The sequence below is a fragment of the Muscardinus avellanarius genome (assembly GCF_963383645.1).
Source record: "Muscardinus avellanarius genome assembly, chromosome: 15".
Classification (NCBI taxonomy): Eukaryota; Metazoa; Chordata; class Mammalia; order Rodentia; family Gliridae; genus Muscardinus; species Muscardinus avellanarius.
This window is the reverse complement of record NC_137801.1, coordinates 40,063,735-40,079,638: the sequence shown is the minus strand read 5'-3', so window position 1 is coordinate 40,079,638 and position 15,904 is coordinate 40,063,735. Positions and strand designations below refer to the sequence as shown.

At 40.3% G+C, this 15,904-nt stretch overlaps 1 protein-coding gene across 1 annotated transcript in view; it reads right to left on the bottom strand.

Moving 5' to 3' along the window:
- Positions 1-4,840: 4,840 nt before the first annotated feature.
- Positions 4,841-15,904, bottom strand: part of LOC308273958 (cytosolic purine 5'-nucleotidase-like) — a gene marked incomplete at both ends in the record, with an annotated part of 29,237 nt that continues 18,173 nt past the window's right edge. Inside the window, 4 exon segments of the mRNA XM_080711360.1 lie at positions 4,841-5,437; positions 5,441-6,456; positions 6,528-6,612; positions 6,616-6,714. Coding sequence (XP_080567486.1) covers positions 4,841-5,437; positions 5,441-6,456; positions 6,528-6,612; positions 6,616-6,714 — 1,797 coding nt within the window.

The window sequence follows — 15,904 nt, the reverse complement described above, 5'->3', positions numbered from 1 at the left end:
CATCAGTGACCACGAGTCTGATCTCAGAAGCAGGGTAAGCCCTGCAGAGCATCTGGGTAGACCAAGCTGACTATAGAAGAAGATGAATGAACAGACTCAGGGGAACAACCCCTAGATCTCTACACCACCACCACCACTAACAACAACAACAAAACGCAAACTCTTCTAATTGGCATGTGAGGCCTCACTTCCAGGTGGCAGAAACAGTGGGGAAGGAGATGGGGGAGTGGAGATGGCTTCTCCAGTCCTCATATTTATTCCCCCAGGGTGAGGGAGGGCCCAGGATAGTGTGGAGGGCCAGGGATAGTATGGTGGACTGTATTACTCTCCTCAGGGATATCTCTGGGGGATTGGTTTGAGGAACCCTGAAGATCCCTAAATCTGAGGATACTTGAGTTCTTTTTATATAATTTCGTAGCATTTGCATATAACCTACACACATCCTTCTTCCTATATACTTTCAGTCATCTCTAGATTAGTTATAAAAACCTAACAAAACACAAATGCTGTATAAATAGTTGTTAGGCTGTATTGTCTGGGAAATTATTACAAGAAAATATGACATGCACCTGTACATGCTTGGTACAGGTATACTTTTTTCAGAATAGTTTCAATACATGTTTGTTTGAATGCCTGAATATGGAATCCAGGAATACACAGGGTTGCTGTAATTTCTCACCTACTTAAAGTCGTGCTTGGCTATGTTGCCTGCCTTAGCCTATTGGAGTGTGTACAGAAGGAATCTGGGTCATTTCCAGGCAAAGGCTCTGAGAGCCAGCCCCTATGGTCAACACAATGTTTTAGAAAGTGACTATGCGACATCATCCTCAATTCTTCTGGTATTATGGCATGGAAAAGAACCCTTAGACAACTTGGGTAGTTATGTAGAATGAGAAATAAACCTCTGGGGTTTTAAGCCTCTAAAATTTAAGATTGTTTAATATGCAACAAAATCTTGTGCATTCAGATAGGCTAAGCAAAAATCCTGCAGGAAGATGCCAAAGAACAGAGGAATAAACACAATCAGGGCTGAGTGCCCTCAAGGAGTAGAGGAACAGAGGATGGAGAGGCAGCCTACACTTCCCAGGTTACCCCTAGCTTGAAGTCTCCAGGCCTCAAATATCTGATAGAAGGCTTGTCTTGTCTCAGGGAGATTAAGATAAACTTCAATGAAACCTCCTTAATAGTTTTCCTCAAGTGAACAGATGCAGAAAGTTTTCCTTTGGGCATTCTGACTTTTCCCATCTGTGTCGATCCCTATCTTTGAAGTAAGCATGGCTTGATACCCAGCACAGTGGCTCTTCCTCATAGAACAAGGTCATTTGAAAACTGGTTAGAAAGAAAGGTCTAGCCTGGTAGACATCTGCACAAGCAAGATAGTGCAGAACAGAGTGATCAACTCTGCAGTCCTTCCTTTTTCTTTTAAAAATTGCAATAAGATAGACATGATATAAAACTTACCATCTCAACCATTTTAGTTACAATTCAGTGGCATTAAGAACATTTATAAACTGGGTGTGGTGGTGACTAGGGAGGCTGAGACAGGAGGATCACAGGTTCAAGGCCAGTCCAGGCAACTTAGTGAGATGCTGGCATAAAATAAAATAATAGGGTTAGGGATGTAGCTCAGTGGTTGAGTATCCCTGTGTTCAGTCCCCAAGAGGAGGAGGAAAAGGAAGAGGAGGAGGAGGACAATGACGACGACGACACTGCTGTTTAACTGTCACCCCATCTATCCATAGAGCTCTTTTTATCTTATAAAACTTAAACTTTGCACACGTTAGACAATAGCTCCTCATTCTCTTCTCCTCCTAATGCTTGGCACCACTAAGCTACTTTCTGTCTCTATGGGCTTGACTACTTTCCATATTTGTAGTACTTTTTAGCTCATGCCAAAGGACAATCTTTTAAAGGAAGTCTCTAAGTCTTTTAAATGAATTCCCACTAATTAAAATCTTTAAACCCATACCACCACTATACCTATGCTTTATAAATAAGTACATTTATACCACTATCCTTTGTATATTTGAAACCATGCTGGGGAGCTTTTATTCCTTCTTTTAATTTTTTTGGGGGTACTAAACACTGAATCCAAGTGACATTCTACCTCTGAGCTATAACCACCAGCCCTATTTTATTTTTTAGTTTGAAACTGGATCTTGCTAAGTAACCATATGCTGGCTTTGAACCTGTGGTCCTCTTACCTCAGCTTCTCTGAAACTTTTTAGTTTTAAAATAATTTTAGACTTATAGAAAAATTGTTCAGTGGAGCCAAGGAGGAGGTCTAAGGAAAGGGGAGGAGGAAGATTGAGGTTCATTAATGGAAATACTACCATTGTCTATGTGTTTATATGTGAATATACCAACGTCAATCTTGGTACTCTATATAGGGATGAAGGAAAATGGGGAGGTGAGAGGGCCACCAAGTGCTGAGTGCATGTATGTTATTGTTATCATGATTTACATTATTATGTGAGACTATAATACACCAATAAAATCACATTTTAAAAAGTTGCAAAAATAGTAGTTCCCATAATTCCCTTTCCCCAGTTTCTCCTCCTGTTAATATTTTACTTAACCATAGGGCAATTATCAAATCTAAGAAAGTAACATTGGTTCAATGCTATTAACCAAATGACTTGGATTCCTACTAGTTAGTTTTGCAACAAATATCTTTTTTTTTTTTTTTTTTTTTTTTTTTTTTTTTGCTCTGGGATCCAATCCAGGTTCCTGTGTCTCATTTAGTTTCCTGTTGCCCTTGTTGCTCTCCAATCTGTGATAATTTCTGGTTCTTGACATCTGCATACTGTCCCTTAATTTAAGTTTGCATGAGGTTTCTGGTGTTTTCAATTGTGGTGACAGATTTGGGGCAATGTATTCCATGTGTTTATATCAGGAATTACAGAATATCTGTGAATTTTATTATTGATGGTGTTAACTTTGGTCAGTTGGTTAAGGTAAAAATATGCTGGATCTTCCCATTGACAAGCTTCAATTTTAGCCTTTGTAATGCAAACAAAGTGATGTGTAGGCACTGTATAGGGTATTATAAGTAGTCTAGAGATTACATAAAGTATAAGAGGACATATATAAGTTACATGCAATACTATGCCATTTTATATAAGAAACATGAACACTCTCAAATTTTGGTATATGAGTAGAAGGTCCTGGAAAAAATCTCCCACAGATCCTGAAGGATGAGTGTATGTGTAGTAATACATGGAAACACACACACATGTATAGTTACTTATGTGGCTAACTATCTCTGTATGTATAAAGTTAAAACAATGTATCTATAAATGGGCAAATAAATAAACAAAAGATAGTATAGTAACATAATGGAATATTATTCTGCCTTAATATGGAAGGGAATTCTGATACATATTGCAATAGGGATGAACTGAGAAAGTCAAATAAACAGGACATGGGAAGACAAATAGTACATGATTCCACCTATATGAGGTACTTAAAATAGGCACATTTAGAGACAGAAAGTAGAACAGAGGTTACCATGTGTGGGGAAGGTTGAGGAATGGGGGTCATTGTTTCATGACTATAGACTTTGTGTTTGGGATGATGAAAAGTTCTAGAAATGGACTGTGGTGATAATTGTGAATTATGAATTTGCTTAATGTCACTGAATTATACACTTAAAACGGTTAACATGGTCTTTCTTATATTGCATATATTTTTACCACAGACATGAGTTCATGCTTATGCCCCTGAATCCAATACAACAACAGAGTTCATTCTAACCTCTCCATTCCCTTATTTGTAATTTATTTTTCTGTTAGTGAAAAATTGACCTATTCTTATCCACAACATATTTGTTTATTGTCCAACCCAAGTTTGCCCATTTTCAGAATTACTGATGCATATTCTTATGGGAAACTAATTTACTAACTATATGTGCATAGTTGACTTCTCTTTTACTTTACAACATCTAATAAAAATACTATTTGCCTACTTGATTACTTAGCATAGTTTATTTCTTCAAAACCCCCTTCAGTGTGCTAACATTATTCATTTATATATAGTTAGGTTCGTGTGTTACATTTAAGTCCATCTTACATCCCAACTAATTTTTAAAATTTTACATACCTTAGCCAGGTGTGGTGGTACATGCTTGTAATCCCAGTACTTGGGAAGCTGAGACAGGAGGATCACAGGTTCAAGGCTAGCCTCAGCTGCTTAGTGAGGCCCTCCACAACTTAGCAAGATCCTGTTTGAAATAAATAATAAAAAAAAAAGTAGGGCTCGGGGTGTAGCTCAGAGGTAGAATGCCCCTGGGTTCAATTTTCAGTACCGCCCCCCTCCAAATTTTTTTTTTAATGGAAACAATATATTTCTCCACTGATAGACAATATTGTGTAATGCACTGAAAAAGTTGGATTTTGGAATAATAGCACAATTTTTAACAATACAGCATTTTTGAATCATCTCTTCTCACTGTCCTTGTTACACTCTGAAACCTCTGTAACCCTTGGTGTATCCAGATACACTATGCCATACTGATGACAAAAAAAAAAAAAAAAGACAAGAAAGCAGTGTCCCAAGCCACAATGGAGCCACCTGCATGCAGTTCAGCCTGACTGGAGGTCTACTTTCTTCCAATATAGACTCCATTACAATTCTGAGTCATCTGCAAAAAATACAGATACACACAACTAAAACAAGTATCTCTCTATGATTAGAATATTTTAAAGTCTTCAGAAACTTTCCAAATGTAGCTTTGTTGGAGCACCCCACCCTTTCCAGCAGAACTCCACAAGGCCAGCCTTTGCTCCTGTGAGTCCTGCCAGAACTTCTTAATGGGTGTTCAGGGGCTTAATTTTCCTTTTTATTCTTCCTCTTCCTCCTTCTCTTCCTCCTCTTCATCATCATCTTCATCATGGCAGTGTGTAATTTCCTGGGGGGCCAGTGGGAAGAGGTTGGGGGGTTTAATCTCACTAATCGACCTTGTCAGCTGGTGCCGTTTGTAGTCGGTGTCCTTGAAATCCACTGATGTGCGGTTCCGCGTGGCAAGGGGGGACTCCATCTCATTGATATCTACATGTGTGTGCTCCACTGTTGATTCATGAGGCATCAGGACATGGGCAGCTCTAAAGAGGTAGCTGAATGGGTAATAGAGCAGGTTGATGAAAGAGGCTGCATAGAGATCAGCGTAACGCATTACTTGGCTGGCAAAGAGGGTCTTCCGGGAGCCGCTACGGAACAGGCTTCCCATCATCCCATAGCACATGTCCATGTCATGAGTCACTTTCTTAATATGTCTCTGAATGGAACTAATGTCTGGACGCTCATTGCTACTGCTGTCAAGGTGCTTGTAGAGTTCAGCCAAGAAAATATCCAAGCTCTGAAGTTCTTCGAAAAGTGAACTCTTGTCAGTCCAGACATGTAATTCCTGTGCAAGTTCAGGAATCACCAAGAATGTTCGCTACCCTTGTCGTTTCTTTGATTTTAAAATGTCTCCAAAAATGTGATCTCCGATATACAAAATGTCTTTGCCTTTGGCTCCCAACAGATCACAGATTGTATCAGATGAACCTCCTGAGTAGACGATGCCATGCTGCAAGGGGCCTGTGTAGGTACCAATCTTCAGCTTGCCAGTTTTAGTATCCACTTGACGCAGTACTGTGCCTTCTCCAAAGAAGAGTGGTTTCCGTGCATCCACCAAGATCAGGTCAAAATAGGACTGCCACGGCCGATGTGAGCTCCCAGGTTGGGGAAGGAGAACCTTAGGGCCATGTGGAAAATCAAACAGGTAAGTCATAATTTTATCTGTATATTTATAGTCACTGTTGGTGGCAAGAAACACTTTCCCTACTTCCTTCATCCGGCTCAGAAGCAAAGGTAGTTTTCCATCTTTGACGACATACTTCTCAAGATTTTCGACTGTCTTTTCCTTAAGGGATCCCTTGTAATGAACCCAGTCAACAGCATCTCTTACATCCTGGAACATACTCCGATAGGACATGAAGAGGTCACCATCTTTAAATCCTGTCTCACAGCTGGTATATCTGGGACAATTAGTAAAAAAATCTACTAGGCAGGCCAACAGGTAGGTCTCTGGTAGATTGAATAGTGTGTTCAGAATGTAAAATCTTTCAGTGTCATCTCGTTGGATAAATTTATTTGGATACTGCTCTCTAGTTTCTGGCCCTCTAATGAAATTAAATCCATGTGCACAGACCAACAGGTTTCCATAGGCATCTACTTTCAAAAAATTTCCATATAGTGTGTCAAAGACAAGTCCTCTGGTAGGGAATGTGGAGTCATAAGCAAAGCTGAGCAGCTCCTGAGGATAGCCAATAGAGACTAGTCTCTCCACGGTAAGTTCAAAGCCAAGGGATTCACACTCCGGGGACTTGTACACAGCAAGGGTATAATCCATGTCAAAGCCAAAACACTTTATTTTTTCCATAGCTAAGCTTCGGTTCACAAACACCCAAGTTACTGCATGCTGTCTTCATACCTACAATCCTTCTGTCTCAATCTCCCAACTACCACACTCAACTGATGCTAACGATGATAGGCCTCCCTCTGATACTTTTTCAGGGCATGCTTATCCATGTTAGCAGGCATATCTGCTGCATTCTGTAACCGATCACTCTAGGGGGTTGTCATTTTATTGAAATTGTATGCTATGTTCCGCTCCGCAGCTCTCCCAGCGCGCAACTGCCCCGGCCCGCCCCCGCCGCCCGGCGCCGCCCCCTCGGCCAGGGATCACACAGGGTTCCAGTCCCCAGCGCCTCCGCACGCATGGCCAACGCTCCCTGGCCACGCCCCGCCCCAAATTCTTTTTTTATATACCTTGAAACTGATCCTTTATAGCATACAGTGAAATTGGGTTTTATTTATTTATTTTTATTTACTTTTTTTATTTTTTATTTTTTATTGGTGCAATGTATTCATACATCATAATGGTATAAAGAAAATACTTTTGTAGACATACATGCACACATCACCCAGTTAGCCCCTACCCAATCCCCACCCCATTCCCTCCCCATCCCTCCTTCCCATGCTTGGCTTAGTGGTTGACATCTAATTTTATAGCAATTGATCCAATATTAACGATGATAATCTCACATAACAGTTTCATTTGTCTGATACCAAGCTTTTGATGACTTAAAGATAACATTTCAATATTTCTTTTTGCTTTCTTTCTTACCAGAGAATATTTTTTTCTTTTTCTTTTTTTTAGGTGAAACTATCATACATTTATTTATTTACTTTTCAGAAAAAATCTATCCTGAGATGGAATATGGACTCTAGATACACAAAACAATCTCAAAGAAGAACAAAGCTAGAAGATATATATTTTCTGATTTCAAACCATATAAAGCTACAATAATTGAAACAGTGTAGTACTGTTCTAAAGGCAGATATATAAAACATTGGAGTTAAATAAAAGCCTAGACATAAATTCTTCCATATATTGTCAAGTTATTTTTGACAAGGTTTCCATGAATATTTGGTGGTGGAAATAATAATCTTTTAACTAAATATTGTTGAAAAATAATAATTACATGAAAAAGAATAAAATTGGACCCTTACCTAACACATATACAAATATTAACTCAAAATAGATAAAGGACCTAAATATAAATCTATATTTATATATATAAATATAATATATAGATTTATATAAATATAAATATTAATATTAATATTTATATAAATATAAATATAAATCTATATACTATAAACTTTTAGAAGAAAGTCTGGGTCATAAAACCTCACAACATTGAAATTGGAAGTGATTTCTTGGATATGATTTCAATGGCACAGGCAACAGAAGGGTATACAAATTCCCTAAAAAATAAAAAAAAATTGTATATCCAAATACAGTGTAAACAGAGTTAAAAGTTACTGATAGAATGGGATAAAATATTTCCAAATGCTATATCTGAAGGTATATTAATATTCCAATTAGAAATCTTAAATAATTAGCAACAATAAAAGCAAACAATACAATTTAGAGATAGGTATAAGACTAACATAAATAATGAATCTCCACAGATAACCAATCTTAGTTGTCTGTTGGATGGAAAATCTTGTTTCTCTGGTTCTGGTGTGTGTTACCTATTTCTTCTTTGTAGTTAATCTCTTTGAGTATTTTCTCTAGTGCTGGTTTTGAGGACATAAATTTCTTCAGTTTCTGTTTGTCATGGAAGCTTCTTATTTCCCCATCTAATTTGATAGAAAGTTTTGCTGGGTAGGAAATTTTTGGCTGGAAGTTGTTTTCTCTCAGAGTTTGGAATATGTTGCTCCAAGCCCTTCTGGCTCTCATAACTTGGTTTGGGAAGTCTGGAGTGATTCTAATTGGTTTTCCTCTGAATGTCACTTGGCTCTTTGTTTTTGTTGCCTTTAAGATTCTCTGCTTGGCTTCCACATTGGTCATTTTGACAATTATGTGGCATGGGGATCCTCTTCTCCGATCCTGTCTAAAGGGAGTTCTATAAGTTTCCTGGACCTGTGTATCGACCTCTTGCTCTATGTCTGGAAAATTTTCTGCTATTACTTCCTTGAAGAGATTGTTGATCCCTTTGGTTTCACCTTCTTTTCTCTCCTCTATTCCAATTATTCTTAGGTTAGCTCTCTTAAAATGGGCCCATATTTCTTCAATGTCAGATTCCTGCTGTCGGATATTTTTTTCTAAATTAGAAACTATGCGTTCATTTTTTGAATGATCATCTTCTAGGAGTGAGATTCTATTCTCTATGTTGTCTAATTGGTTGTTTGTACTTTGAATCGAGGCCTTTACTTCATTAATTGCATCCTTTATCTCTCTTTGGCTCTCTCTGAATTATTTTCAAAACACCTCTATTATTTCTACAGTTATTTTCCTGATTTGATCTTCTAGAAATCTCTGAATTTCTGTTTTATCGGTTTCTGATGTTGTGGGGTTGTGGGCATTCATTGCTCCATTGTTATTCCTCTTTCCCATGATTTCAGAAGTTTGTGCCTTCTCTGGGTTCTTCGCTGGGTCACTACAACTTCACTTAAGGTGCTCTGGATCTCGAGTCTGTGGTATCTCAGTCACCACTACTCTGTTACTGGGTTGTATTGCAGAGTCTCAGACCCTGGGAGTCAATCGAGGCTGCTTTTGACCATGGGGGGTGCCAGGTTGGGCGTTCTCCTATGGTGTGATATCTCTGCCACCGCCACTCCCCCACTGGGTCAAGTCCCTGGGAGTACAGTACTGGGATTTCTCTTCTAGGGGCCACAATTTGACTCACTGTTGTTGAGTGCGCAGATGGAGCTGTCGTGGACTTGGTGAATTTGCTGCTGCTGCCTCCAGTGGCAATATGGCACCGCTGCCACACCCTCGGCCACGAGGCTGGTGTATTTCTTTTCTGTTTTTGAGCTCTGCTCTGAGTCCCTGCAGTGTGTGCTGAGCCCAGCCTCTGGGAGCTTTAGATGCTGCCTGTGCCGATAAATCTGCTGAATTTTTCCCAGCTGCTCCGCAGCGGCTCACCTCGGCTCATTGTCCGCCGCTCCTCTCTGGAGCCTGGTGGGCTGTTGAGTGCGTTGGTCTGGTGCCGTCTGGTGAATTTGCCGCTGCCGCCGGCAGTAAGGTGCTGCTGCTGCATCCTCAGCCCTGAGGCCGGCGTATCTCCTCTCTGGTTCTGAGCTCCGTTATGAGTTCCCCTCCTCTCTGGAGCCTGATGCTGCAAGAAAATTGGCACCCGCTGTTTCGTGCTGCGGCTCCGGCTGCAGCACTGCGGTCTGGTTTCTGGTGTCTCGTTTTTCCAGCCCTCTTTTTCTCTGTCCCTTGAAATTACATTTTTTGTTTCTCTGCTGATGGTGTTTTCTGGCTATGAAAGGCACTGATTTTGTGGTAATAGAGATTGGTTGTTAGCGGGGCTCGTAAGCCCCGCTTTTCTCCATCGCCATCTTCCCGGAAGTCCATGAAATTGTTTTTGACCAATGCATACAGCAGTGAATCCACCACCAGATTGATGCATGGCAGTCCCATCATCCCCAAACTCCCTCCTGCTTTTTCTTTGTTGTGAGCCCCTCCTAAACCCTGATGACCACTTATTTGTTTTCTGCCCAATAGATTTGCCTCTTCAGCAATGTCATAAATATGAAATTTTACAATATGGAGCTCTTGGTCGGACTGTTTTCACTTGGAAAATTCACTTAAGATTGTCCCATGTTGTTGCCTCATCATCTATCCGCACCTTATTTCTTTTTAATACTGAGCACTATTCTGTCCATCCTTATTTTTCCATTCACCTGGAAGGACATGTGTGTTGTTTCTATTTTGATGAATAAAGCTATTATATACACAGCCAGACACAGACTTTCATGTGTTTTTAACTTTCTTTTCTCTAGGATAACTACCTAAGAGTAGTATTACTGGATCATATGATCAGTGTATGATCACATGAAACTGCCAAACTGTTTCCCAAACTGTGCCATTTGCAGCCCATCAGAAACAAAGAGAGTTCCTTTTACTCCAGTTTCTTGATGGCACTTTCTATTATAAGTTTCTTTGTTGGTGTTTATTTTATATTGTTTTTTAGCTATTCTAATAGACTGTGTAGTTATACTTCATTCTGGGGATAATTTGATATCCCTAACAATTAATGATTATCATCTGTTCTCTATATTTTAAGATTAAAAATAAATGAGTACATCCTCTGGTATTTCTAGCTTTATACCAATATAATATAACTATTAATACTCCAAAGGCTATTGCTCGAGGTGGTGAGGGGAGGGAGAACTCAGCTAGGACTGAGGAGGGCCAAAAAAAGTGCCTTAGCCGTGCACTTGGTGTGGGAGAGATGTAGTTAAACTGGCCTCTTTGCGGTGGGGAGGGTCTGGCAGGGCAGAGGCCAGCCTGCTGCATCCTGGATCCCACTTCTGGAATCCCTGCTGTACTTAGAGTCCCTCCAATGAACAAGAAGGCAGTAGTTAACTGAGGAGCAGAATGCCCATAATTCACGATCTCTGCCTGACTCTCAAAACTTGTACGTTTTATACACATGACTTTCTTTGTTGTTCTTCAGAATCACCCTCTTAGGTCATTACTGAGATTGCCTCCATTTTACAGATGAGAAAACTGGCTAATGGTCAAATAATATGCACAAGGCTGCCCAAGAGAACAAGGCTTCCCAAGAGAACTGGCAGAACTGGGACTCACACCTAGGCCAGTTCTTCTAGACCGTATCTTTTGCCTTTATCCATAAGTGTGTGTGTGTGTGTGTGTGTGTGTGTGTGTGTGTGTGTGTGTGTGTTGGAGAAAGGGTTGTTATCCTCACAATTAAATTAATTTTGACTTTATTTTCACAGATATATCCACATATTCTATAAATACCATTGAGTCTTCACTATGGATAAGCAAGCCTTTTCTAGGTTATGTGAGTAATCCAAGATAAATAAGTCTTTTTTTCCAATATGGATATACTTATATGAAAATAATAGAAATTTTATGACTCTCAAATTTATGTCTCTGCCCTGGATCACTTCCCCAAATTCCACATTCAGATAAAACTGCATACTTGATATCTGTCCTGGATGTTCTTTCTCAGCACCTAAAGCCAGACTTCTGCTCTTTGCCAACCCTATAGGCCCTTCTTGTCTTCCCCCTCGGCCAGTGGCCCCATCTCAAGGCCCTGGGGTCATCCTGGACTTTGCTCCTTTGCCTCCACATTCCATTCACCAGTAAGACCTGCCGACTTTGAGTTGGGACATAATCAAAAGCTGACCACCTCTCACCAATGGCAGACACCATAGACAGCCTAAATTGCTGGCCTCACTCCTTCTGTCCCTACAGATGTTTCTCTGCAAGTCACCTTTTTAAAATGGACTCAGATTTTGTCACTCCCTGCTAAGAATTATTTTCTTCTTAAAATAGAAGTCAGTATCCTTACCATGACCCTGAAGTCTTGTACCATGTCCTCCTAACCCCATCACCCTCGACCCTGGCCACATTGGCCCCTGCAGCTCTGGCTGGGGCCCTTCTACTGCAGGGAATTTGCACTTCAGCCCTCTTTGCCTGGGTCTCTCTTTCCACACCACCATATGACTCACATGCTCAGCCTCCTCGGGACTTTGCATAAACCCATTCTTAGGCCCTCCTGCCACACACTCATATTCCTGACTTCTTTCTGTTTTATGTTTTTCATACTAATACCCACCATCTGAAAGGTTAGAAATACACTTAACGTTTTATTTCTTTATGTGTCTATAGCCCCATGGGCATCATTCGTAGTCCATCTTGTTCTCTGTGTGTCCCCAGACCCTACAGCAGCACCTGGCACAGAGCACTCAATAAGTTCTTGTTAAATGAGGGAAAGAACTAATACAATAAGAATATGACTCAGGTCACAGGTGAGAAACAGGTGGGAGATCTGGGATTGTCAAAGAGAAGGGAGGACATCAAGAGGAGTCAGAGGGGACTTCATGGAGGATGGGACCTATAATGATTTGGAGAAAAGGACTCATTTTGTCATTGCAGATGATGTACACTTATCATTGCATATACCTATACAGCTAGCATCTCTCTATTCATTTTTCCAACTCTACTTGTTTGAAGCATTTAAGATTCGGATTAAAAGCAACACTTAAGATGCTAACTATTCTCATCACAGATTTATACACACACACACACACACACACACACACACACACACACACACACACACCAAAAAATGTTTTTTAAATAATTGGTAGAGTTTTAACAGCCACTGTCTGATGCCTTTCCCCCTCCCTCATCTGCCCGCTGCTCTGAGCATCCACAATGCCTGGGGCTGCCTCCAGCCCTGCACCCACCACTTCATTTCTTGTCTATTTCTTGCTTCTTCTCTTGTTGCTGGAAATGCTTTGAGGGAATAGAAGTCTTTGTTTGTTTGTTTGTTTGTGTTAACTCCTGTCTATAGAACCCAACATGGTACCTGACATTTTCTGAATATCAAGAACATTTAGTTTCACAGAAATGTTGTCTTCAGAGAGGGGCACCATCTCACCTTCTTTAATCCATTGTTTTTCAAGATGAATTCAGTTAGCTGAAAATATTGAAGCAGAGCACCAAGGAGCTGGCAGAGTTCAGGTGAAGCTTTTAAATTTCAGTTGGCGAAGCCAAGAACAATGACTTTGGAGGCCCATCACGGGGCAGGTTAGGCATGGGGTTTCTCAAACCTGCTTAACCACAGACCATTATCAATCCATTTACACAGCCTTGGTGGCTCCCACATCACTGGCCTGTGTGAGAGAGGCTGCCCAAACCAGAGATTCCTCCACATGACACAGCAGTAGTTCTGGCTTCCCTTCTCTTTGTTGTCAGCTTTCCATCACTGTGAGAAAACACCTGAGAAAATCAACTTAAAGGAGGAAAGATTTATTTTGGCTCATGGTTTTAGTCCATGAATGTTGATTCTGGGTCTGTGGTGAGGCAGAAAATCACAGCAGAAAGGATGTAATATAGTATAGCTGCTCATCTTATAGCAGCCAGGAAAGGTGGGGAGGTAACCAGAAAAGGTATGTAGGTAAGTAGGGAGAGAGGGAGAGAGAGAGGAGAGAGAGAGAGAGAGAGAGAGAGAGAGAGAGAGAGAGAGAGAGAGAGAGAGAGAGCACGCAGGAACAAGATATACTTTTTCTACTTTCCAACTTGGCCCCACTTCCTACAATGTCTACCACCTCCCAATAGTTCATTCAATCACCCATTAAAAGATGAATCTATTGACATCAGAATCTCAGTGATTCAATCATTTCCCCAAAGCATGGCCTCTGAACATTTCTACACTGGAGACCAATCCATTGGAGAAAAATGCCCTAACCCAGGCTCTTCCTCTCCACTTCCTGCACTGTCCTGCTATGCAGAAGAGCTGGGATGCTTCCTCTCTTCTTCAGCTGGGCTCTCCTGAGCAGGAACCTAGCTAGAGTCCCAAGTCACTCAATTATTTATGTGACAAATATAAGCTGAGCTTCTACTTGACACCTTTCCAGGGCTATGAAGACAGGTGAAACCCATCATTGTTCTCATGGAATTCCATAGCCCCCAAACCAGGCTTCATCCATGTTTGGTTTGGAAGCCAAAATCTTCCCCAAAAGCCAACCCTGAGACATTTAAGAATTTCAGGATGGGACATGGTAATGTTTGGAGTAAGGAGAGATAATTCCAATCAATCATAAATAAATAAATAAAACTAAATGACTTTGAAACAAGAAATACATTTCTAGGTAAAAACAAAATAAGAAAAACAAAAAGTACAGTTCCTAATAGTACATCAATTGCATTTCTGCACTTTTTACTATTTTTCAAAACCTCCCTACATGTCTACATATTATCTTATTCTCTCATCATAACATCTCTGTGAAGTAGGCATGGTAGGGACAATTATTTCCAATTGATCGGTGAAACATCTGAGGGCTCAAATGGGTTAAGTGCCTCACCCAACCTTGAGCATGAGTCAGTGGAGAAGCTGAAACCAGAATTGGAATTTTATTTCTCCTCCTCCAATGACAAGGGCATCATCCTATTATGCCAATGTCGTGTGAGGTATGTATATGTGTCTTCTAATTAGATTAATTTAGGTCAATTAAGTGTCATACTTTTCTGTGAGGATGTGAGGTGCTGGTCTTGCCCCAGCCTGAAGTTATCTGTGATTGATTGGCCAAGATGACAGGTGCTAAGTAACTCACAGGCTTCTGAGTGAGCTATTTTATTAGGGGTATTTATATGGATGTTGGTGTGGTTGAGATTCCTAAAATATTAAAGCATTATTATCTGAAAATAGCCTAAGAAAATAGGTCTATAGTCTCTTTTCTCAGGAAGTCCCTCTCTGGTGAGGTTAGGGCTCTGAAGGATCCCCAGCCTGAAAGAAGTGTGGTCCCCATCCTTCTGAGCCTCTGTGTGGAGGGAGCCATGTGGCCATGCTGGCTGCATTAGTAATCTGCCTGCTCTCAGAACCTTCTCCTTTCTCTCTCCCATATGAAGCTGCATCAAGTCTTTGCTGGTCAAATGACCTCATACCAGCAGGTGTAAGGGCCTATGCTTGGACCCTTGGGGTGCGGCAGGAGCCTTTCAAAGCAGACAGAGATCACTTAGCAGCACCAGTTGACATGTTATTGAAAACATGGGCTAAGTGTGGCCAGAGCTGATAGTTTTCTTTAGAAAGATGGGAATTGGATTTTAAGTAAAATTTCTTTGATGTTTTAAACATTGAATGCTCAAAAAATTTAAAATATTTGAAACTCAAGTGTTGCATTTCTAGAACTCGATTCAATTTATTTTTATTTCCCCAACTTTATCATGTTGAAAAATTTTAAATCCAGGAATGTTGAAAGAATAATATGATGAATATCTTCATTCTCTTAACCTCCACCATCCACGGCATTTTGTACATGTACACACATGCCCCCCCCTTTACTTTTGGCCTAATGATTTGAAAGCTGCAAACATTATGATCTCTCACTCCTACATATTTCAGCATGTATCACCCAAGAATAAGGACATACTCCTACATCCTACATAATCATGATATAATTGTGTGAGAAACTAAAGAATGATACAATATTATCTAATATATGGTTCATATTCAAAGGTAACCAACTGTCCTATTACTTTTTCTTTTTTGAATTCACAATCGAATTCAGGATCATGCATTGTAGTTAGCTTGTCAGGTTCTTCCAGTGTCCCTTAAGCTTCAATAGATTTTTGGCCTCAGGTGACTTTCATGATATTGACAGTTTAAAAGAGTCCAGGATAGTTATTCCAAGATTGAATCTGGATTTGTCTGATGATATAGCCTCATGACAGAAGGTCAAACATTTTGTTGTAAGAATACTAGTTAGGTGAGCTGGGTGTGGTGGCACATGCCTGTAATCCCAGTACTTGGGAAGCTGAGATAAGACTATTGCAGGTTTGAGGCCAGCCTGAGTGAAAAAGTTT